Here is a 23,136-nt window from a genome sequence, read left to right as displayed (position 1 = left end):
TTTCTTATCTCTCCTTGCTATTCTGCATTCTCCTTGGAACTCTGCATTCAGATGCTTATATCTTTCCCTTTCTCCTTTGCTTTTTGCTTCTCTTCTTTTCACAGCTATTTGTAAGGTCTCCTCAGACAGCCATTTTGCCTTTTTGCATTTCTTTTTCTTGGGGATGGTCTTGATTCCTGTCTCCTGTACAATGTCATGAACCTCCGTCCATAGTTCATCAGGCACTCTGTCTATCAGATCTAGTCCCTTAGATCTATTTCTCACTTTCACTGTATAATCATAAGGGATTTGATTTAGATCATAACTGAATGGCCTAGTGGTTTTCCCCATTTCCTCAATGCAACATATTGTAGGCTCTTATTTTTTTATTCAATCTACCACTGATGTGTTCGGATTGGAGAATTAGTCCATTGACATTTGAGGTAATTATTGATATATATGTATTTATTGCCACTTTAAACTTTGTTTTCTGGTGACTTTGTATTTGTTCTTTTTCTTTTAGCTTTTCCTTTTGTGCCTTGATTTCTTCTGTATTATTCTTGTGCTCTCTTCTTTTTGGTTTTTGTGAATCTATTGTATGTTTTTGATTTGTGGTTAAACTGGTTTTCAGTATGTTAACCCCTTCCTATATCTATTTGCTTTAGTGAAAGTGACATCACTCAGTCGTGTCCGACTCTTTGTGACCCCATTGACTGTAGTCTACCAGGCTCCTCCATCCGTGGGATTTTCCAGGCAAGAGTACTTGCGTGGGTTTCCAGGGGATCTTCCTGTCCCAGGGATCGAACCCAGGTCTTCTGCATTGCAGACAGATGCTTTACCCACTGAGCCAACAGGGAAGTCCACTTGCTTTAGACTAGTAGTCAAATAGGTTCAACTACATTCTAAAAAAAGTATCATTTTCTTACTTTCCTCCCCCACATTTTATGATTTTGATGTTCTATTTTACATCTTCATGTTTATCCTTTTGCTCTTCATTGTGGTTATTACTTTCATAAAAAAAATTATTTCATTTTTAAAAATCTGTGTACTGCTCTCTTCCTCAGCTCTGCATACAGAAGTGGCAGCCATCTCCTACTTGGCATCATGGCTAACCCCAGACCCCTTGTGAAGTCTAAGATCTTCAAAAAGAGGCCAAGAAGTTCATCTGACACCAGTCAAATCAATATGTAAAAATTAAGTGGAACTGGCAGAAACCCAGAAACACTGACAACAGGGTGTATGGGAGATTCAAGGGCCACATCTCGATGCCTAATACTGGTTACAGGAGCAACAAGAAACCAGAGCACACATTGCCTAGGGGACTCTGGAAGTTCCTAGTCACAACATCGAAGAGTTTGAAGTGCTGCTGATGTGCAACAAATCTTACTATGCTGAGATTGCTCACATCTCCTCCAAGAACTGAAAAGACTGAAAAGCCATTGTGGAAAGAGCAGTCGAGCTGGTTATTAGAGTCAGCAATCCCAACATCAGGCTATGCAGCAAATAAAATGAATAGACAGCTCATGTACACACTGTGTTTGTGTTAATAAAACCATGAAACTCATGGGGAAAAAAAAAATCTGTTACTGACTCATTTAATTTACTTCCACCTGTGATTTGCTCTTTCCTATAGATTCTTGCTTCTTTTCTATTTAGAGACAATCTTTCAATATTTCCTTCAGAACAGGTTTGGTATTGCGCTATTGTTTTACCTTTTACTTGTCTGAGAAACTCTTGATCTCTCCTTCTATTTTAAATGATAATCTTGCTGGGTAGAGTATCCTAGATTGCAAATTTTTCCTTTCAGGACTTTCAGTATATCTTGCCACTCCCTTCTGGCCTGCAACATTTCTGTAGAGAAATCAACTAATAGCTTTATGGAGGTTCCCTTGTAATTAACTCAAGAGTTGGACATGACTTAGTGACTAAACCACCACTTTTTTCTTACTGCCTTTAGAACCCTCTCTTTATTTTTAACTTTTGCCATTTTAATTATGTTTTGGTGTAGGTCTGTTTGAATTCATCTTATTTGGTACCCTCTGTGCTTCCTGTACCTGGATATCTGTTTCTTTCTTTATATTTGGGAAGTTTTCAGCCATAACTTTTAAAAATACATTTTTACTCCCTTTTTTTTCTGCTTCTGGGACCCCTATTATGTGTAGGTTGGCACACTTTATCACTGAGTCAATGGACAAGAATCTGAGCAAACTCTGGGAGATAGTAAAGGACAGGGAAGCCTGGTGTGCTGCAGTCTATAGGGTAACAAAGAGTCAGACATATCTTAGTGACTAAACAACAACAAAATAATATAAAGGTCTTTTTATATTGCTTTTATTTTTTTTTTTAATTTTTCTTTCTGTCTGCTCTTCTGACTGGGTGAAAGTATTTAAGTCACTCAGTCATGTGTGACTCTTTGTGACCCCATGGACTATACAGTTCATGGAATTCTAGGTATCCTTTCCCTTCTCCAGGGAATCTTCCCAACTCATGAATCGAACCCAGGTCTTCTGCATTGCAGGTGGATTCTTTACCAGCTGAGCCACAAGGGAAGTCCAAGAATACTGGAGTGGGTAGCATATCCCTTCTCCAGTGGATATTCCCAACCCAGGAATCAAACTGGGAGATTTCTGACTGGGAGATTTCCATTATTTTAACTTGAGATCACTTATTCATTCTTCTCCATTATCAATCTGCTACCTATTGCCTTACATTCAGTTTTTATCTCAGCAAATGAATTTTCTAATTTTTCTTGGTTCCTCTTTATAGTTTCCAGTTCTTTTTTTACAGTAATCTGCATTTCTAATGAAAGCCCTGTTTAATTCATTCAGCATTTTCATTATTTCCTTTTCTAACTTGGTGTCTATTAAGCTGAAGAGGTCTGTTTCATTGTTCTTTCAGGGGAATTCTCTTGATCTTTCAATCAAAGATTAAAAGTGGGAGTGGTTCCTCTGATTCTTCATTTTACTTGTATTTCTCTTACTCTATGAGTTTAGGAGAAATAATTATCTACTGTGGTCTTGAAGGGCTATTTTTATGTAAAAGTGTCCCTACATGGCTTGTGTCTGTTTAATATTTTTGGTACAAGGGCTGTTTTTTAGTAGGAATGCCTGCAGCATCTTTCCTCAGTGTGTGCTGGCCATTATCCCGTTGATAGAAGGTATGACTGATGATGTGGTGATCACAGCCTGCACTGGATGCTGAATGGGGCCTCTTCTTTGCTCTGTAGCTGTCACAGTGCTATTAGAGTCAGGGTCTGCTCCCTAGTTGTTAGAAAAGAAGCCCATTTCTAAGCTTCACTGTGTAGCAGGCAGGACTGGAGTGCTCCTACTGCAAGAAGAGCAACTGAGCATTCTTCCATTAGAGCTGTTCACCAGGGAGCACACTCTGTGGTATTGCCTGTCACCCATTGTGGGGGCTCACAAAGTACACTATTGTGTACACTACCCTGGGCCCCACCTCCACTGTGGGAATACAGACAATCAGCCCTGTGTCCCTCACACACTATGTTCACAAAGCCACTAATGCAGATACACAGGTGCCAATCCACTGAAGTCAAGCACCAGGAGCACAGTAGTTGCACAACTGGGAGATATGGAAGCAGCCCAGACCCCAGCCCCACCTTCATGTGCATGCACACACAAAGCCCACAGCTGCTAAGGCCAGACCTATCCCAGCCATAGGAGCACCCACTATCCACTTGCATGTCCCAGAGGCACTGAGTTACAAAGCTAGCAACACTGTTGTGGATCATATAGCCATTGGGGAGAGGGCTCTGCTTTCAACTCTGCCTCTGAGTGTGGGCATCCTTGCATACCCCCAGAGTTCACACAGGCAGCTCTGAGAAAGAAGCACCTATGGCAGACCCCACCACCCCCTTCACTCTTGCATTAACAATGGGGTTTCAAGGGTGGTGCAGGCCAGTCATGAGACTGTCAAAAGTGAGGCTGCTATGACGGGACCTGTTCTTCCTTTTGTGCACCTCTTAACAATGGCATTTCCCTTCTATGGCAGGCTGGGCTTCTCCCACATACACCTCTGGTTTGGGTCCATACAACACTCTAGCCCCTTTAGGTTGTCTTTGCAAGGCTAACCCCAGTTCTTTCCCCAAGTCTGTCCTCTGAAGCATGAGTTTCAGCACACAGCCTTTGCACACACCAGCAGGTGTATATCTCTGGCTGGGGACTGCAGCAAGGTGGTACAGGTCCTCTGTGTTGGTTTCTGTCTGTTCTGCCTGCTACAAACTGACTACTGTGTTCTCCTACAAGCCTCTGAAGCTCCCTTTCCGTCCTGGGTGATCTCACCACCAGTGTGACGACTGCCTAGGACATGGGAACTTTCCTCTTTTGCAGCTCTCTCCCAGGGGCACAGATCCTGTCCTGCTTCCTTCCTTCTTTTTCTTTTATCCTACCCAGTTACATGGAGATCTTCCCTGCACTTCTAGGTATCTGATATTTTCTGTTCAATAGTGTTCAATAGTTATTCTGTGATAACTGTTCCACATGTAGGTGTATTTCTTATGTATCTGTGGGAAAAGGTGAGCTCCATATATACCTTCTATACCACCATCTTGATTGAAGCATCTGCAATTCTTTCCCAGAGGTGATAAGAGAAAGAGAAATGATTGTTGGGCCAGACTAACAATAGTGATAGCTCAGGGAAAGGTGGGAATTGACTGTATAAGCATCTTGACCATCTCCTTCCTGGACTACACTAGTCTCACTCCCTCTGGTCTCTTCTCCCTCCAAACCATTTTGCAAGGAAAGCCAGATTATTTTCCACTACTTAATCCCTCATTTTTCCTACTCCAAACAAAGCCCTTAATGGCAACCCATGGCCCTGAAAGTAAAGCCCAAACATCTAAGCTTATAATTCAGTACTTTCAATGAAAGCTAACTTTCAACCTTATTTTCTACTCTTCCCCAATTCAGACTCAACTACAATCAGCCAGATGGATACTGACCACTTCCCTATTTCCATATTTCAATTTTTCATCATCATATTGTACTTTTCATTTCATAATTCTCTATATACTCCACCCTGGCTACCTATCTTTCCAGGAAATTCCTCTTTCTTTCTTTATGTTTAGGCCTCCCTGAGTTACACAGCATTTAGCTTATCCGTTCAAGAATACTTGTTTACTCACAAACTGGGTGATGGACTCCTGAAAGACAAGAACAATGTAAAGGTATCTATTTCCCTTCAGAGACCTAAGATCGTGCAGTGGGTATGCTCATTCAATATTAGATACAGATGGCAAGGGACAGTCTATCATACTACTGAGGATACATTCAGTACCTTCACCTTTGAAAAACCACAGTTCCTTTTGATAAACATAAATATCTTAAGTATTGGGTATTCACATTCAAAAGAATGAAGTTGGATTCCTACCTGACACCATAAACAAATAATAACTGAAAATGAATCATAGACATGTTTAGACATAAGGGTCAAAAAACTGTAAAAGTCTTACCAAAAAAAAGAAAAAAAAACCCATAAAAGTAAATCTTGGAGACCTTAGACAAGGCAATGTTTCTCCGATATGACACTGAAAGCACAATCAACAAAAGGAAAGATAGATAAATTAGATTTCATCAAACTTAAAGCCTTTTGTGCTTCAAAGAACACAATTACGGAAATGAAAAGATAATTCACATAATGGGAGAAAATATTTGCAAGTTATATATCTGATAAGAGCCTTATACCTAAGATATACAAAGAAGTTTTACAATTCAAAAATAAGAAGAAAAATACACACATGTGGAGACTAAACAACATGCTGCTAAAAAAACCAATGAGTCAATGAGTCAGTCAAAGAGGAAAAACAGAGAATACCTCCAAAAAAATGAAAATGTAAACACAAAAGATTTTCCAAAATCTACAGGATGTAGAAAAGGAAGTTCTAAGAGGAAAGTTTACAGCAATACAGGAATGCATCAAGAAACAAAAAATATCTCAAATAAACAACCTAACTTACCTAACCTTCCTTTAATTTCATATAAAGGAATTAGAAAAAGAAAAATAAATAAGGTCCAAAGTCAGCAGAAGGAAGGAAAAAAAATCAGAGAAGAAATAAATACAATAGAGACCAAAAAACTGTAGAAAAGATCAATGAAATCAGTAGTTTTTTTAAAAAAATAAAATGGATAAACCTTTAGCCAGACAAATCAAGAAAAAAAGAGAACACAAATAAACAAAATAAGAAATGAAAGAGGAGAAATAACAACTGATATAACAGAGATATAAAAAAGTCATAAGAGAATATTATGAACAGTTACGTGCCAACAAACTAAACAGCCTAGAATAAATAGTCAAATTTCTAGAAACATAAATTTTCAAACACTAAATCAAAAAGAAACGATTTGAACAGATCAATCAGCAGTCATGCAATTGAATTTTCAAAACTTCTAGAAAGCAAAAGACAGGACTGAATGACTTCATAAAAATTTTACCCAACATACAAAAAAGAGTTAATTCCTTTCCTTCTCAAACTATTCCAAAAATTGAAGATGAGGGAATACTCCCAAATTCATTCTATGAGGCCATCATTATCCTGATACCAAAACCAGCCAAAAATAACTTCAAAAAAAAAAGAAAATTAGAAGTCAATATCTCTGATAGACTATATCTCAGAAAGTCTTGTCAAATACTATATACAATTACTTACATGTGGAATCTAAAGATTTTTTGCAAAAAACAATGAATGTAATAAAACTAATAGACTCACAGATATACAGAAAAAAACTAGTGGTTACCAGTAGGAGAGGAAAAACAGGAGAGGTAAAAGAGGGGTAGAATAGTAAGAGATATAAACTACTACACATAAAATAAACAAGCAACAGGGATATACTGAACAACAGAGGGAAGTATAGTCATTACTTTGCAGTAACTTTAAATTCTATTAACATATTGAATTACTATGTTATATACCTAAAACTAATATATTATAAATCAAGTATATAGTTCAATTAAAAAACAAGGAGACAACTCAACTTAAAAATAGGCAAAAGATTCAAAAAGACATTTCTCCAAAGAAAATATGCAAATGACCAGTAAGCACATGAAAGAATGTTTAACATTATCAGTAATTAAGGAAATGCAAATGGGAACTACATTAAGATACTTCATACCCACTAGAAGAACTAAAAAATATTTTTTAAGATAATAACAAATGTTGATAACAATGTGGAGAAAATTAGAATCCTTATATATATTGCTTATGAAAATAGAAATTTGGAAACAGTTTGGTAATTCCTCCAAAGGTCAGAAATAGAGGTACCATGTGACCCAGCAATTCCCCCTCTAAATACAGACCCAGAGAAATGAAAACATGCGGCCACATAAAAATTTGTACACAAAGTTCACAGCAGCATTATTTATAATAGTCAAATGAACAGAAACTCAAATGTCTATTAATGAATAGATAGATTTGAATCCACACAATGGACTATGATTTAACAATAAAAAGGAATACTGACATATATTACAACATGATGAACCTTAAAAACATTATGCAAAGTGAAAGAAGCCAGACACAAAAGGTGACAGACTGTATGATTCAATGAAATGTTCAGAACAGGCAATCAAGAGAGATAAAAAGTAGATTAGTGGTTGCCAGGGACTTGTGGAACCAAGGAATGGGTAGTGACTACTAACAGGTATGGTGTTTCTTTCGGGGTAGTAAAATGGAGAAATTATGCAGTAAAATTAGACAGTGGTGATGCTTATATAACCGAAAATATACCAAAAACCACTGAATTGGACATTTTTAAATGGTGAATTTCATGGTATAAGAATTCTATCTCAGTAAAGCTGATAGCTTTAAAATCTTAGGTACACGTGCCACCAAGATTCTGACAGTGTACCTTCTCCAATGACAGTACAGTATTCCCACAACAGGCTTTTCAAACTATAGACTTTCATCACTGAAAAAAAATTTTTTTTTCAAATTCTGCCTCTCTGTCTCCTTGAAAGACATGCTTTCTGGTTGAAAATCATTAGTCAAAACCATAGCAAATTACATAAAATTAAATGATTAGTGATGGTAATAAAATTAGTACTAGACATTATAGAAATAACTCAGTCATTATTTTTAGCTATTATTAATACTGGAACTGAATGAAACTGAGTTTTGGATTAGAGCTTATAATAAGGTTAATGGCTACCTCATGAAGATTGTTGAAATCTGATTATCTCAGAAATAACAACACCGAATCTAATTTTTATGCAACTTTCAAATCATTTTTATCCAAAACTTACGTGGTGTAGCCATTTTCGTAAAGATAGGAGTCACAATATCTTCCAATTGCTGTTTCTGCTCAAAGAGCTCATTAATGGAAGCTTCCAAATGGGTTTCCAACCATTCATTTTTTACACGGCATGCATTGAGGAGGATATTCTAGAGACAGAAACAAGGAATTTACTTTCCACTTGTTTATTTAAAAATGAAACTCTATGGTATCTCTAAATCAGCACTGTGCAACAGAACTTTCTGTGATGATGGAAACGGTCACAGAAATATCTGCATGGTCTAATACAGTCACCATTAGATGCATATGGCCAGTGAGCATTAGAAAAGTGGCTGGTATGACTGAGGAGTTGAATTTTTACTTTTAATTAATTCTAATTTATAGTCACATGAAGCTAGGGGATACTGTATCTGACAGTGCAGTACTAACACTAATGAAATGTGTGTATAATGAAACTCATTAATCTAGAGACATGATGCCTTGGGCCAGTCTACATCCTCTCCCTATTTCTTTATTTTCAGTGAGCTCTGCATGGCAATTAGATGGGGAAACAATGGAAACAGTGACAGACTTTATTTTCTTGGACTCCAGAATCACTGCAGATTGTGACTGCAGCCAAGAAATTAAAAGACACTTGCTCCTTGGAAGAAAAGCTATGACCAACCTAGACAGCATCTTCAAAAGCACAGACATTACTTTGCCAACAAAGGTCTGTCTAATCAAAGCTATAGTTTTTCCAGTAGTCATGTATGGATGTGAGAGTTGGACTCTAAAGAAAGCTTGAGCAGGGAAGAATTGATGCTTTTTAACTGTGGTGTTGGAGAAGACTCTTGAGAGTCCCTTGGACTGCAAGGAGATGCAAGCAGTCCATCCTAAACAAGATCAGTCCTGGGTGTTCATTGGAAGGGCTGATGTTGAAGCTGAAGCTCCAATACTTTGGCCACCTGATGCGAAGAACTGATTCATTTGAAAAGACCCTGATGCTGGGAAAGATTGAAGGCGGGAGGAAAGGGGGACAACAGAGGATGAGATGGTTGGATGGCATCACCAACTCAATGGACATGAGTTTGAGTAAACTCCGGGAGTTGGTGATAGACAGGGAAGCCTGGCGTGCTGCAGTCCTTGGGGTCGCAAAGAGTTGGACATGACTGAACAGAGTCGGACACAACTGAAGTGAACTGAACTGTGATAAATGTTTGCAAAAGTTGGAAAAAATAGGTGGATGGTGTGCACTTCATGCAATTTAATAGACAATGCCAATATTTATTCCTTCTTAGGTGATTCACAGGAGGAGGAAGTGTAAGAAATGAGCAAAACCTCACTAAAAACCTCTCAATTTGTATTTCAAAACCATCTCTTTGCACATGAGCAGCAAACTGCTGGTATCTGATTTAAGATGTTCATTATTCTATGATTTGTAATAATAAGGAGACATGAATAAATTTATTACATGTCTGGTCCATATTATTAAATAAGCAACATTATATGCAGAAGTATAAAGAATGAAGTGGATTTGTAAAGATGTCCATAATATATTCTTTAAAGGAAAAGAGAAAATTAAAGATTAACTTGTATAGTATGATCCTATTTTTATAAAAGCAAAATCTCTTATATTAATAAAACTGTATGTATGCATACATATATTTATATAAATGAGGAAAAGTATACTGAGATTAGCACAAAATTGCTATTAGAATCACAGGGTAATAAGACTCGATAGGGTAAAAAGAAAATTATTAAGTCTGCTTTAGATGTTTTGCTTTTATTCTAACCATTAGTATAGGTACATAATATTTTCTAGCTCAAATAATCAAATATTTAAAAACTGAAATTAAAAAGGCTTATAGTAACTAGTTTGACAAAGCACTGTTTGTGCCAGGAAGATTGTTTTGCAAATCTAATAGATACACTAGCTCTTCTAATAGAATTCTATCTATACTTTGTTTCATAAGAGATTTTGTAAAATGTTTTACAAATAAGTGAAACGTGTGTCTTAGCATGTTCTCAGACTTGCTGATGTCTTACACTTTTAGCAGTAGCTAATTTTTTTTCATCAGAATTAAAAGTCACAGAAAATTCATACAATGTCCTTCCCAGAAATGCAAGAAATAATTTAAAACCCAAACACATTTCTAATATCTTTAGCATACCTTTTTTTTTAGTATACATCAAAAGAAATCAACTAGTTCACATGTAGTACTTAATATATGACAAATGTGGCAAGCTGGCTTTACAATTAGCTATCTTTACACCTGTGTATTTTTCTATTATGCAAATTTTGATACATGAAAAAATAGGCAGTGTATATAAGTATATATGTGAACATATGGACCAAAATATATGATGTATATATAAGTTTTGAAGCAAACTAATGAAATGAGTATCAGTGGACCCCACTAATCAACAGAAGAACAAGAATGCTGCCAGTACTATTAATGCTGCTTCTATCAGCGGTTTAATAAGAAAGGAAAAAAAGGAAGGAAGGGAAGGAGAACAGAGCAGTGAGGATCACCACCTACCTCTAGTGCTTTAGTGTAGCAGTTAAATACAGGGGGGAAAATCTCAAAAGACTTCAGAACAAAATATAAGCACAATGTTGTACCTTGTCTTCCTTATAAAGCTTCCCTGGTCCCTTTTCTGTATCTGTAACAGCTGCAGAGACCTTTGCAATATATTTTTTCAGTGCCAGCCTTGCTTCTGAAAGAACAGGACAGTAAAAATGCTTAAAAATAAGGCAAAGACCAAAAGAATTCACTCCACAGTTTATAATGTAATTTTATAAATCCAGAGCTTTATAAAGACTGTGTAGGAGATTTGTTACAGTTTTCCTTGGGGAAATTCAAGAAAGATAACACTTAACTAACACAGTGACTTGGGGTACTCACTATATTTGTGTGTGTGTGCGTACGTGCACGCTCAGTCACTCCGTCATGTCTGACTCTTTGCAATCCCATAGACTATTGCCATCAGACTCCTCTGTCCATGGAATTTTCCAGGCAAGAATACTGGAATGGGTTGCCATTTCCTACTCCAGTAGAACTTCAATTCCACTAAAATTTTTAAAGAGCAAATACATACAAAATGTGACACCAAAGAAACTACAGTCTATCAAAATATCTACTCTGGAAAGTGAAAGTCGCTCAATCATGTCTGACTCTGCGACCCCATGAACTATACAGTCCGTGGAATTCTCCAGGCCAGAATACTGGAGTGGGTAGCCTTTCCGTTCTCCAGGAGATCTTCCCAACCCAGGGATCAAACCCACGTCTCCCACACTGCAGGTGGATTCTTCACCAGCTGAGCTAATCTGGAAAAAGGAACAAAAAGTATTTCCAATAGAAAAATTATTGGGATTTCCCTGGTGGTCCAGTAGCTAGGACCCCACGCTCCTGATGCCGGGGGCCCAGGTTCCATCCCTGGTCAGAAAACCAGATCCCACATGCCACAACTAAGAGTTTGCATGTCTGCACACTGCAGCGAAGACTCAGTGTAGCCAAATAAGTAAATGTCATTTGTTTTACCCTTCAAAATAAATTTAAAATAGCTTCCCTCTTTAAAAAGTGTTTAAAATAATTCCATTCTCTATAAACACCCATCACAAAATTTGCAAGGCTTGTTTAAACAAAATCTCTGAAAGAAATACAGAGACAGACAGATTGAATATAATAAGCAGTAGATTTGTTGTTGTTGTTTAATTGCTCAGTTGTGTCTAATTCCTTACAATCTCATGGACTGTAGCCCGCCATGCTCTTCTATCCATAGAAGTTCCCAGGCAAGAATACTAGAGTGGGTTACCATTTCCTTCTCTGGGGGATCTTCCCAGATCAGGGATCGAACCTGCATCTCCTGCATTGACAGGAGGGGTCTTTACAGCTGAGCCACCTGGGGCTTCTACATGGCTCCAGCCCATGTAGAGTTGGAGAGGACTTAGCAACTCAACAACAAAACAGGATTAGCAAAGTATTAATAATACTTCAAATTAATTTAACAAGTGATCATGTCCTGTGACTGCTGTAACAAATTGCCACAAATCTGGTGGCTTAAAACAATGCAAGCTTATCCTGTAGTAAATTCTAGAGGCCACAAGACTGGAATCAGTTTAGCTGAGTGAAAATCAAGGTGTTGGTGGGGAAGATTCTTTCTATGGGTTCTGAAAGGAGAATCTATTTCTTGCTGTTTTCCACCTCTAGCTGCAGCCTATACTCCTTGGCTGGTGGCTCCTTCTTCAATCAAAATACACCATTCCAATGTCTTGTTCCATCATCAAATCACCTCCTCTTCTGTGTCAAATCTCCCGCTTCTCACTTATAATAAAGACACTTGTGACTACATTTAGGTCTCAGCTGGATAATCCACGATGATCTCTCCATCTAAAGATCTTCAGTTTAAGGATCCACAAGATCCCATATGAGGTAACATGCTCAGGTTCTGGGGGTTAGAACCTAGATATCTTTGGTAGACATTTTTCAGCCTACCATAAGCCTGCCCTCTGACCTCCCCAAACTCATATCTATCCCACATGCAAATACATTTACCCCATGCCAGCATCTAAGTTTCAATCCATTACAACATCAACTCATGTTCAAATGTTCATCTAAAATATCATCAGCTCATAAGTCTCATCTCCTCATACAAACAAGGTATGTGTGAGACATTGGTATGATCCATCTATCCTGGGGTAAAATTCCTCTCTATCTGCAGACCTGTGATACTAGAAAAAAAGTTTTCTATCCCAAAATACTCTGGTGGGACAGGCACAAAGCAACAGTTATAGATACTGCCCTTCAAAACGTGAGAAATTAGAAGGAAAAAAGGAGTCACCTCAGTCTCAAGCAATTCTGAAATCCCACAGGGCAAATTCTATGAGGTATCATAGCCTCTTGGCCTGCAGCTCCAGCCTGAGTCATCCTTCCTTTTCATGAAAGATGAAAAGTTTTTGCAGCTGAACCATCTTGTCAATTACAGCTTCAAATCTATCATTCATGTTGCAAGCAGAATCAATTCTCTAAACTGGAATCTAAGGTTTAGGTTTTGACTCCACTAGTTGGTGACCTGGAGCCAGTGGTGGTTCCAGAATTTCAGTACAGGAGGAAGTTTAGCAGAGGAATTAGTTTGAAGAGGCAATTAAGGGACTTGTCATAAAACTATATTTGTATAATAAGCATGCTGATTTTACTGAGTGCATATGTTTATTTTGGGTGGCCTGGTAGAGAAAGCAGCTTACTGCAAGCATCTTCTAATGCCACCAGACCTATCAGAGCATTCAGGCAGAAATATACCACAGACTGGGAAGTTTATGAACAACAGAAACTTGTTTTTCATAGTTCTGGAGGCTGGCAAGTCCAAGATCAAGCTGCAACATGGTTACAGTCTAGTGAGACCCCTCTTCTTTCACTGCCAGCACCTTCTCAAGGTGCCTTCACATGGTAGAAGGGGCCAGGGAACTCTGTGGGGACACATTTTTATAAGACCACTAATCCTATTTATGAGGGCCCCACCTTCATGTCCTAAGCATCTCCCAAAGGCCCCATGTCCTAACACCATGACATCAGGCATTCGAAATTCAACATATGCATTTGTGGGGGAACACAAAGATTCAGACCATAATAGTATCTTAACCCTTCTAACCTCAGTTTCTCCGTCTATAAAGTGGAAGTATTATAATACCATCCACATACGGTTGTTCTAAGAATTAAAACATAGTATAATACATGCAAATTTCTTGACACAGTGCTTGGCACACAGGAAAGTACTCACTAAGTTTATTATTAGGTCACTCCTCTCCTCCAGACTTTGTAAGTAACTCCATACTGGCTACTGAATAAAATGCAGGGCCCTCCAAGACCTATCTAGCCACAAACAGTCTTTCCAGCTTCGTCCCTTTCTACATTCATCCAGAGACCCTACAATCATTTACTTCCTGTTCCCTCTGCCTGCTGATATCAATAGGGCTCACTCCTTTAGTTCTTCAGGTCTATCTTCAAATATCACCTTACCAGAGAGGCCTCTCCTGATGGCCCTCTGTAAGTGTAAGCACACACTCACTCATTCAGTTGCTGGCAACTTCATAACCCCCTTACCACTCTATTTTTCTTCATAGCACTTCACAGATAAATAGATTTAGATCATTTTATTTTCTGTATCTCCCTACTAGAAAGTAAACTCCATAAACATAGTTTTATGCCTAGGTGTGTAAGTATCCTCAGCTCCTAGAACAGTATTTAGCACATAGGAGGTGCTCAATACATATTTATAAATGGATGTTGCTGCTGCTGCTAAGTCGCTTCAGTCGTGTCCGACTCTGTGTGACCCCCATAGACAGCAGCCCAACAGGCTCCCCCGTCCCTGGGATTCTCCAGGCAAGAACACTGGAGTCAGTTGACATTTCCTTCTCCAATGCATGAAAGTGAAAAGTGAAAGTGAAGTCGCTCAGTCGTGTCCAACCCTCAGCGACCCCATGGACTGCAACCTTCCCGTCTCCTCCGTCCATGGGATTTTCCAGGCAAGAGTACTGGAGTGGGGTGCCATTGCCTTCTCCGAAATGGAATGTTACTCAGCCATAAAAAGGAATGCATTTGAGTCAATTCTAATGAGGTGGATGAACCTAGAGTCTATTATACAGAGTGAAGTAAGTCAGAAAGAGAAAGATTAATATTATATATTAATGCATATATATGGAATCTAGAAAAATTGTACTAATAAATTTATTTGCAAGGCAGCAATGGAGAAGCAGACACAGAAAACAGACTTATGGACATGGGGTAGAAGGGAGGAGAGGGTGAGATGAAAAACTGACTCATTAGAGGGTCAGCAAAAAACTGACTCTTTAGAAAAGACCCTGATGCTGTGAAAGATTGAAGGCAGGAAGAGAAAGGGATGACAGAGAATGAGATGGTTGGATGGCATCACCAACTTGATAAACATGAGTTTGAGCAAGCTCTGGGAGTTGGAGATAGACAGGGAAGTCTGGTGTACTGCAGTCCATGGGGTCACAAAGAGTGGGACTGAGTTCCACTGAGTGACTGAACTGAACTAAACTGAATGGTTTACACAGAATTTCTTTGCTTATTATGTTTCCTCAACCTAAAATGCCCTCTCTGCCATTCACCAAAATTCTACTCATTCTTCAAAGCTTACTCAAAATGCACTCCTGTGAAACCCCTAATTCCCCCTGGTAAAACTGAGTGCTCTATCATCCATTACATGATTATAATTTGATTTAGCCCTGAGTATAATCTGTGCAAAGAATTGACTCACTGGAAAAGACCCTGATGCTAGGAGGGATTGGGGGCAGGAGGAGAAGGGGGACAAAAGAGGATGAGATGGCTGGATGGCATCACCGACTCAATGGACATGAGTTTGAGTAAACTCCGGGAGTTGGCGACGGACAGGGAGGCCTGGTGTGCTGCGATTCATGGGGTCGCAAAGAATGACTGAACTGAACTGATAATCTGTCCTGTAATTTTTTATTTTCCTGTTTTCTGCTTCTACTGCTAGACTATAAGTTCCTTAAAAGCAGTCTGTCTCACCTTATCATATACCACACTAATCCACCATCTCTTTTTCATACAATCATGCTAAATTCCCCACCCCTCACCCACTACCTGGTAGTTATGACATTGCCACCAAAAAGATATGTCAAAAGGGGGACTCACTCAGCATTTCCTTGACTAAATGAAGAGAAAGACATTCCTCAATATAAAAACAGAAGCAGAAGCTAAGTTGTATGATATTACCATGATAATGATATTACCATGATATATGACTCTAGCTACTTGGTGCAGTGGTGAAGAATCTGCCTGCCAATGAGTGGGGAAGGAGACTCTAGAGCCACAGTTTAGATCCCTGGATTGGGAAGATCCCCTGAAGTAGGAAATGGCAATCCACTCCAGTATTCTTGCCTGGAAAATTCTATGGACAGAGGAGTCTGGCAGGCTACAGTCCACAGCATCGCAGAGTCGGACACAACTGATTACACACACATACACACACGCTTTTAAGTTGATGCTAAAGTACCATACTTCAAAAGGGTTGGAAAGGATACAGGTAAGTTGTTTCCATGAAATTCTATTAATATAATGACGATCTAAATTTATTGGCTATCAAAATATTAGCAAAGTCTTCATTTTTTTCAGAAAACTGAAGAGGCTCAAACCATTCTGGCAAAAAAAAAAAAAAAAAAAGCAAGAAAAAAGTATCCCTAAGAAACCCAAGGTGATTGGTTAGCCAACATCTTTTAGTCCCAGTGTGTTTCTTTATGACATCACTGAATGTATCCCTGAGTCACCATGGCTGATGATGTTACAATGATTATCAGTGTGTATTTTGCTGCCTAAGTGCCTTGACTGGAGTACCAGTGCATTTCTGCTCTGTCTCTAAAAAAATTTTTGGCTGTAATTTTTTTTCCATTTGAGAAAGATGTCTACTCAAGGACTATCCCTGATTTTTACTCTGTTGTTTATCTGCTTCTTCAGGGAGAGCTTCTGCATTTGTGATGGTACTACCTGGACAAAGGTTGGATGGGAGATTTTTCCAGAAGAAATGCATTATTTGAAAGTTAAGACAGCTCCATCTCACTGTCTACCTTACCCTCTGGACAAACTATGCTGCAATTTTGCTAATATGGATATATTTCATGGTTGTTTAAATCTTGTTTATATTTTAGTACAAGCTCTCTTTTTAATCCTGTCTGTTTTGTCTGTACATTACCTGTGGATGAAGTGGAAGAAACACAAAAAAAAGGTGATGCTAATAGTAATAGTTATAGAATATCAAAGCATTTAAAAGATAAGATTATCATCTTCTCTGGAGAGAGAACTGTGTCTTCTTCTTCATAACCTTCCCCACTCCCACCATTCACCCCAGCATCTATCACACTTTCTTGCACATATCAGGTTTTCAACAAAGGTGTACTGAATTAGAAGGTCTTTAAAATAACCTATTATTTTAGATAGTTTAAAGTTACAAAATACATCAAGAAAGTAATGAGTTACAATGAATAGAATGTATAGGAAATGCAGTTATCTGTTTGGGCTCTTAGGTAAATCACTGTATCTTTCTCTGCTGTCTGATCAATAAAATGAAGGATGTGGAACAAGAGATCTTGTTAGATCCCTTCCTGATCTATCTAAGAAAGCTAAGTATACTGAAGTTGGTGTGTATATTTTTTAATGTACTATAAACTAATTTCTAATTTTAGGATAACTTTCTGGAAAATAACACTCAAACTGATTCCCCACTTTGCCAGTGTTACTATATTTTGAGGCAATCTTAAAAGCTCACTGACCTTCACAACTATATACTTATAAAATGTCTATGATTTTATGACATTATATCTTAAGGTGATTTAGTAAAGGAAAATAATGTACTAATATTCAAATAATTTCTCCCAGCAGAATGCTCTAATAATCATAGAAAGCTTATTAAATATTTGCTGAATGGTGATCATGATCACTACAACCTTACACAAGGGCATATAAAAACGAGCATTTCTTTTGCATTTTTACCTCTCTTCTATAACAATTTTTTCTTTGTATAAATAAGTAAAGTGTGATATTTGGAGTTTAAGCATATATATCCTGAAAACAAATTTAATTTGAACTATAGTAAGGAAAAAATACCTCATGCGAAGAGTTGACTCATTGGAAAAGACTCTGATGCTGGGAAGGATTGGGGGCAGGAGGAGAAGGGGCCAACAGAGGATGAGATGGCTGGATGGCATCACTGACTCGATGGCCGTGAATCTGAGTGAACTCCGGGAGATGGTGATGGACAAGGAGGCCTGGCGTGCTGCGATTCATGGGGTCGCAAAGAGTCGGACACGACTGAGCGACTGAACTGAACTGAAGGAAAAAATTCTGTAATATCATTTGTTTTTCTTCTTTTAGCTAAAGAAACAAGTCTCCTTGGATACACCTGGTAATGATCTAGAAACCCAGTCTGTCTATGACATTGACCAAGTACTCTGCAGACTGGTGGCCACAACATCAATGATGACGAAGTACCTGAATCAGATGTCCCATCACCCTCAGGCTAAGAGAGCCAAGCAACGAAAACTAAAAATAAAGAAGACTGAAGGAGCAGAAGGAGGCAGAGTATATTAGACACATCCATATGCAAATATTACTCAGTCCACTATGGAGACTACACAAGAAATCTATTGAGGGAAATCATAAAAGGACAAAGTGATTCTTTGAGATGCTTTGTAATTTTTTGGCTAAATTCTTTACTACAACTTTCCAACAAAGTCTGTACTGAAAAGTTATTTCTATTCAGCTAAAATAGCATCCATGCTTACTAAAAAGTACTAAGGGAAAGACCATATACAACCACCGCTTCATGTTTAAGTGTTCTGTTCTTTTTAATGTGTTAGATTGCTAATCATTAAGCAAACTGTAGAATAGAATCTTGATTTAGTGTTTCAATAAATCTCTGATTTAAGCAATTTTTGTGATTTCTCTTAGTTTCCTGAGCAAATTTTATGGCCACGTGGAGATGTTTAACTTCCCATCTCAAATTGTTAAAATAGTATGGAAATAATAAGGAACAGATTAATTTCTAAGTATAATTTGTTCCCCTTTCAGTATAATAAATGAATTAAGTATCAATACTTTTTTAAAATTTCAAACTTCTATTGATAAGATGCATCAGTTTTTAAAATATTTCACTTTTGTTGATCAGTCACCTCATTTCTTAAAGTATGGTTTCTACATTTTTCAAAAAAAAAAAACTGAGAGACTGAGACGGACAGATTTTCTTAACAACATATAAAAGAATCCCAGAAAAACATGACAGATTTATAATATACCTCCCATCAATAAAAGGAAAAAAAAAACTAAAAAAAAATCCTTTGTAAGTAATAGATAATGCTATAGTCGTAACAAATAACAAAAAAGAATAAGTTCTGCCTTGCGTTATTGTGGATTATCAAAAGTTTACTTATGGTGCCACTTTCCACAATCTGCTCCTTACTTTCACTCTTCCTTGACAACATTACTCCCACATTTCCATGAATATTTGTTCCATACCCTCAGAGTTCTGAACAATCAACTAATTCTATATATATATGTGTGTGTGTACATAAATATATATATGTATTTCTTTTAACATAGGACCCTCAAACAATTAAAAAGTCTATAAACCTTGAAAACCCAAACAAATTGATCTCTAATAGTCAAATTTTCAGTAGCATGGAGGAGTCTCTGGGGTAGGGAGTCCTCAACCCAGTAAACCTCTCCAGGTGACTCCTACTCTGATCATTAGAGCAAGAAATGGAAGTGGTTTATATTCTTGTTAAGTCTTAATTAAACAAATGTTTAAATTTATGTTAAGTAGTTAGCATTTTTGACACTCCACAGCTACATTACCATGAATCCTTACAATTTCATCACTGATCTGGAAACAGAACCCGGTTTATAGCATTATAGTCTTTTATCTTCATTACTAGGAAATGGTAGGTCTAACTCCAAGACTGTAAGGTCAGTTCAGGTCAGTCACTCAGTCGTGTCTGACTCTTTATGACCCCATGAACTGCAGCATGCCAGGCCTCCCTGTCCATCACTAACTCCTGGACTCCACCCAAACCCATGTCCATTGTGTCGGTGATGCCGTCCAACCATCTTATCCTCTGTCATCCCCTTCTCCTCCTGCCCTCAATCTTTCCCAGCATCAGGTAAGGACCCAAACCAAACAGACGGACATTAGGGAGAAGGAAATTGAAATCGGGTGGGGAGGGCACACAGTGGTCCTCAGGGCACAGTGTGCTATGTAAGGCAGACTGCAGCCTCCTCCTTGGGGCCCTCCAGGCCCTGCAACCTCAGGATCAGCTGGTGAGCTGGGGGGTCCAGGTACAGGCTGAGGGCTGCATCCTGCCGAGCTCCAGAGCCCTCCCCACAGCGCTCACTGGCCAGGCTCAGGCCTAGAAGCAGCTGCTGACCCATCCCTATTTCTCCAACCTAAGGATGGTGGTCTCCACAGGTCGTAGTCCATGGGACCTGGCCCCCATTTGGACGGACTGAGGGCCAGTTGGTCCTAAACACCTAGCTCCCACAGTGATGACAGCTGGGCGGGATCTGGGGAGCTGGCCCTGAGGGTGCCACCCACTGAGATCTGACTCCTCAGCTGGACCTGAGCACTGGCAGGAGGACCCAGACTGGGTACTGGATGAACACTCCTGGGTAGGGTTACTGGCCCATGCAGGGACCCCTCCTCTTAGCCAGGGCCTGGACCTTGGAAGTCAAAAGTTGAGGATTGGGACTTTGGCCTTTCTTGTAGAATAGAGAACAACATTTGCTTTGGTAGAGTTTCACCTAGCCGTGACCTGACCTCAAGAACAAAGGCTCTGACACCAAGAAGTCTGCAACAACTAACCACGCCCCCTCCTTTGCCTTTCCTATAAAAGGGCTTTGCTGAGAGCTTTCAGGGAGCTCCTGATTTTTCAAGGCATGAGCGACCCATCTACTTACATGGCCCTGCAATAAACCTTTCTCTGCTCCAGACTCACGGTTTGGTATTGTTTGGTCTCACTGCATGTTGGGCCCGTGGACTTCCACTCAGTGACAAAAACCAATGAAACTCTATGCTCATAGCCCCCAACTTTCAGAAAAGTTACAGCAAAGTTTGTTCCTGGATTGTATTTTTTTAAGTACCATGGGTCATTCTTCAAAACTGGATTTTAAATTATATAATGTGAATTTTGGTAGATCGCCAGTCCAGGCTTGATGCATGAGACAGGGTACTCAGGGCTGGAGCACTGGGATGACCCTGAGGGATGGGATGGGGAGGGAAGTGGGAGGCAGGGTTCAGGATGGGGAACATATATATACACCCATGGCTGATTCATGTTAATGTATGGCAAAAACCACTACAATACTGTAAAGTAATTAGCCTCCAAATAAAATAAATTAATTTTTTAATAAATAAATAAAAATTATATAATGTGAATTTGGGGCTTCCCAGGTGGTGCTAGTGATAAAGAACCCACCTGCCAATTCAGAAGACATAAGAGACATGGGTTCAATCCCTGGGTCAGGAAGATCCCCTGGAGGAGGTCATGGCAACCCACTCCAGTATTCTTGCCTGGAGAATTGCAATGACAGAGGAACCTGACAGTTACAATCCACAGGGTGGCAAAGAGTTGGAGACAAGTGAAGCAACTTAGCATGCATGAGTGTGAATTTCACCCAGAACTTATTATTCATGAGGAGATCAATTAAATTTTTTGCTATTTTCTTTTTGCTTACGCATCTGATCATAAAATTGAAGGTAACTGACAGAAATATGGCCCTTCAATAATATTTACTGCAAGTGGACAATTATATACCAAATAATCTACAAAGTATAACTCATCTTTTTCTTCCCAAATATGTTCAGTTCAGTTCAGTTGCTCAGTCGTGTCCGACTCTTTGCGACCCCATGAATCGCAGCACGCCAGGCCTCCCTGTCCATCACCAACTCCTGGAGTTCACTCAGATTCACGGCCATCGAGTCAGTGATGCCATCCAGCCATCTCATCCTCTGTTGGCCCCTTCTCCTCCTGCCCCCAATCCTTCCCAGCATCAGAGTCTTTTCCAATGAGTCAACTCTTCGCATGAGGTGGCCAAAGTACTGGAGTTTCAGCTTCAGCATCATTCCTTCCAAAGAAATGTCAGGGCTGATCTCCCTCAGAAGGGACTGGTTGGATCTCTTTGCAGTCCAAGGGACTCTCGAGAGTCTTCTCCAACACCACAGTTCAAAAGCATCAATTCTTTGGCACTCAGCTTTCTTCACAGTCCAACTCTCACATCCACACGTGACCACTGGAAAAATCATAGCCTTGACTAGATGGATCTTTGTTGGCAAAGTAATGTCTCTGCTTTTGAATATGCTATCTAGGTTGGTCATAACTTTTCTTCCAAGGAATAAGCATCTTTTAATTTCATGGGTGCCGTCACCATCTGCAGTGATTTTGGAGCCAAAAAAAAAAAAAAATTCTGACACTGTTTCCACTGTTTCCCCATCTATTTGCCATGAAGTGATGGGACCAGATGCCATGATCTTCGTTTTCTGAATGTTGAGCTTTAAGCCAACTTTTTCACTCTCCTCTTTCACTTTCATCAAGAGGCTTTTTAGTTCCTCTTCACTTTCTGCCATAGGGTGATGTCATCTGCATACCTGAGTTTATTGATATTTCTCCCGGCAATCTTGATCCTAGCTTGTGCTTCTTCCAGCCCAGGGTTTCTCATGATGTACTCTGCATAGAAGTTAAATAAGCAGGGTGACAATATACAGCCTTGACATACTCCTTTTCCTATTTGGAACCAGTCTGTTGTTCCATGTCCAGTTCTAACTGTTGCTTCCTGACCTGCATACAGGTTTCTCAAGAGGCAGGTCAGGTGGTCTGGTATTCCCATCTCTTTCAGAATTTTCCACAGTTTATTGTGATCCACACAGTCAAAGGCTTTGGCATAGTCAATAAAGCAGAAATAGATGTTTTTCTGGAACTCTCTTGCTTTTTCCATGATCCAGAGGATGTTGGCAATTTGATCTCTGGTTCCTCCTTACTTCTATTAATCCTCCCAGTTCCCTTTTTATTTTACTGATAAACAGCTCCTTAGGGCTGCCATATGAATCTTCCTAAATATCACTTTAATCCACTTCCTCTTCTACATAAAATCTTCCAATGGCTCCCAATGGCTAAAAAAATGAAATGTAAACACCTGAGCCTGACATTCGGAGGTATAATCTGATTGGAATAATAGCAGCAACATACTTCAAGTGTGATCACCCAACAGGCACTGTGCTAAGACATGGTTTATAGCATCTCATCTCATTCTCACAACTCCCCAAGAGATAAGGACTATTATGGGCCCTCTTTTCTGGAAATTAAGACTGAAGTATAAAGAATTTAAGTATCTTGCCCAAGGTCACATAG

At 39.0% G+C, this 23,136-nt stretch overlaps 2 protein-coding genes and 1 pseudogene across 2 annotated transcripts in view; 2 read left to right on the top strand and 1 right to left on the bottom strand.

Moving 5' to 3' along the window:
* Positions 1-23,136, bottom strand: part of ANKRD45 (ankyrin repeat domain 45) — a 49,617-nt gene that overhangs the window by 9,191 nt on the left and 17,290 nt on the right. The window contains exons 4-5 of the mRNA XM_040263971.1: positions 10,828-10,922; positions 8,236-8,374 (exon numbers count right to left, since the gene is read on the bottom strand). Of these exons, the coding sequence (XP_040119905.1) occupies positions 8,236-8,374; positions 10,828-10,922 (234 nt within the window). The remainder of the gene's footprint in view (positions 1-8,235; positions 8,375-10,827; positions 10,923-23,136) is intronic.
* Positions 1,084-1,495, top strand: LOC120880569 (annotated as a pseudogene).
* Positions 16,644-18,328, top strand: TEX50 (testis expressed 50). The gene is made up of 2 exons (XM_040263979.1): positions 16,644-16,967; positions 18,113-18,328. The coding sequence occupies exons 1-2, from the start codon at positions 16,644-16,646 to the stop codon at positions 18,326-18,328; spliced, it is 540 nt and encodes a 179-aa protein (XP_040119913.1).

Source organism: Oryx dammah, unplaced genomic scaffold (genome assembly GCF_014754425.2).
Source record: "Oryx dammah isolate SB20612 unplaced genomic scaffold, SCBI_Odam_1.1 HiC_scaffold_21, whole genome shotgun sequence".
Lineage (NCBI taxonomy): Eukaryota > Metazoa > Chordata > Mammalia > Artiodactyla > Bovidae > Oryx > Oryx dammah.
This window is presented reverse-complemented; position numbering and strand designations above follow the sequence as displayed.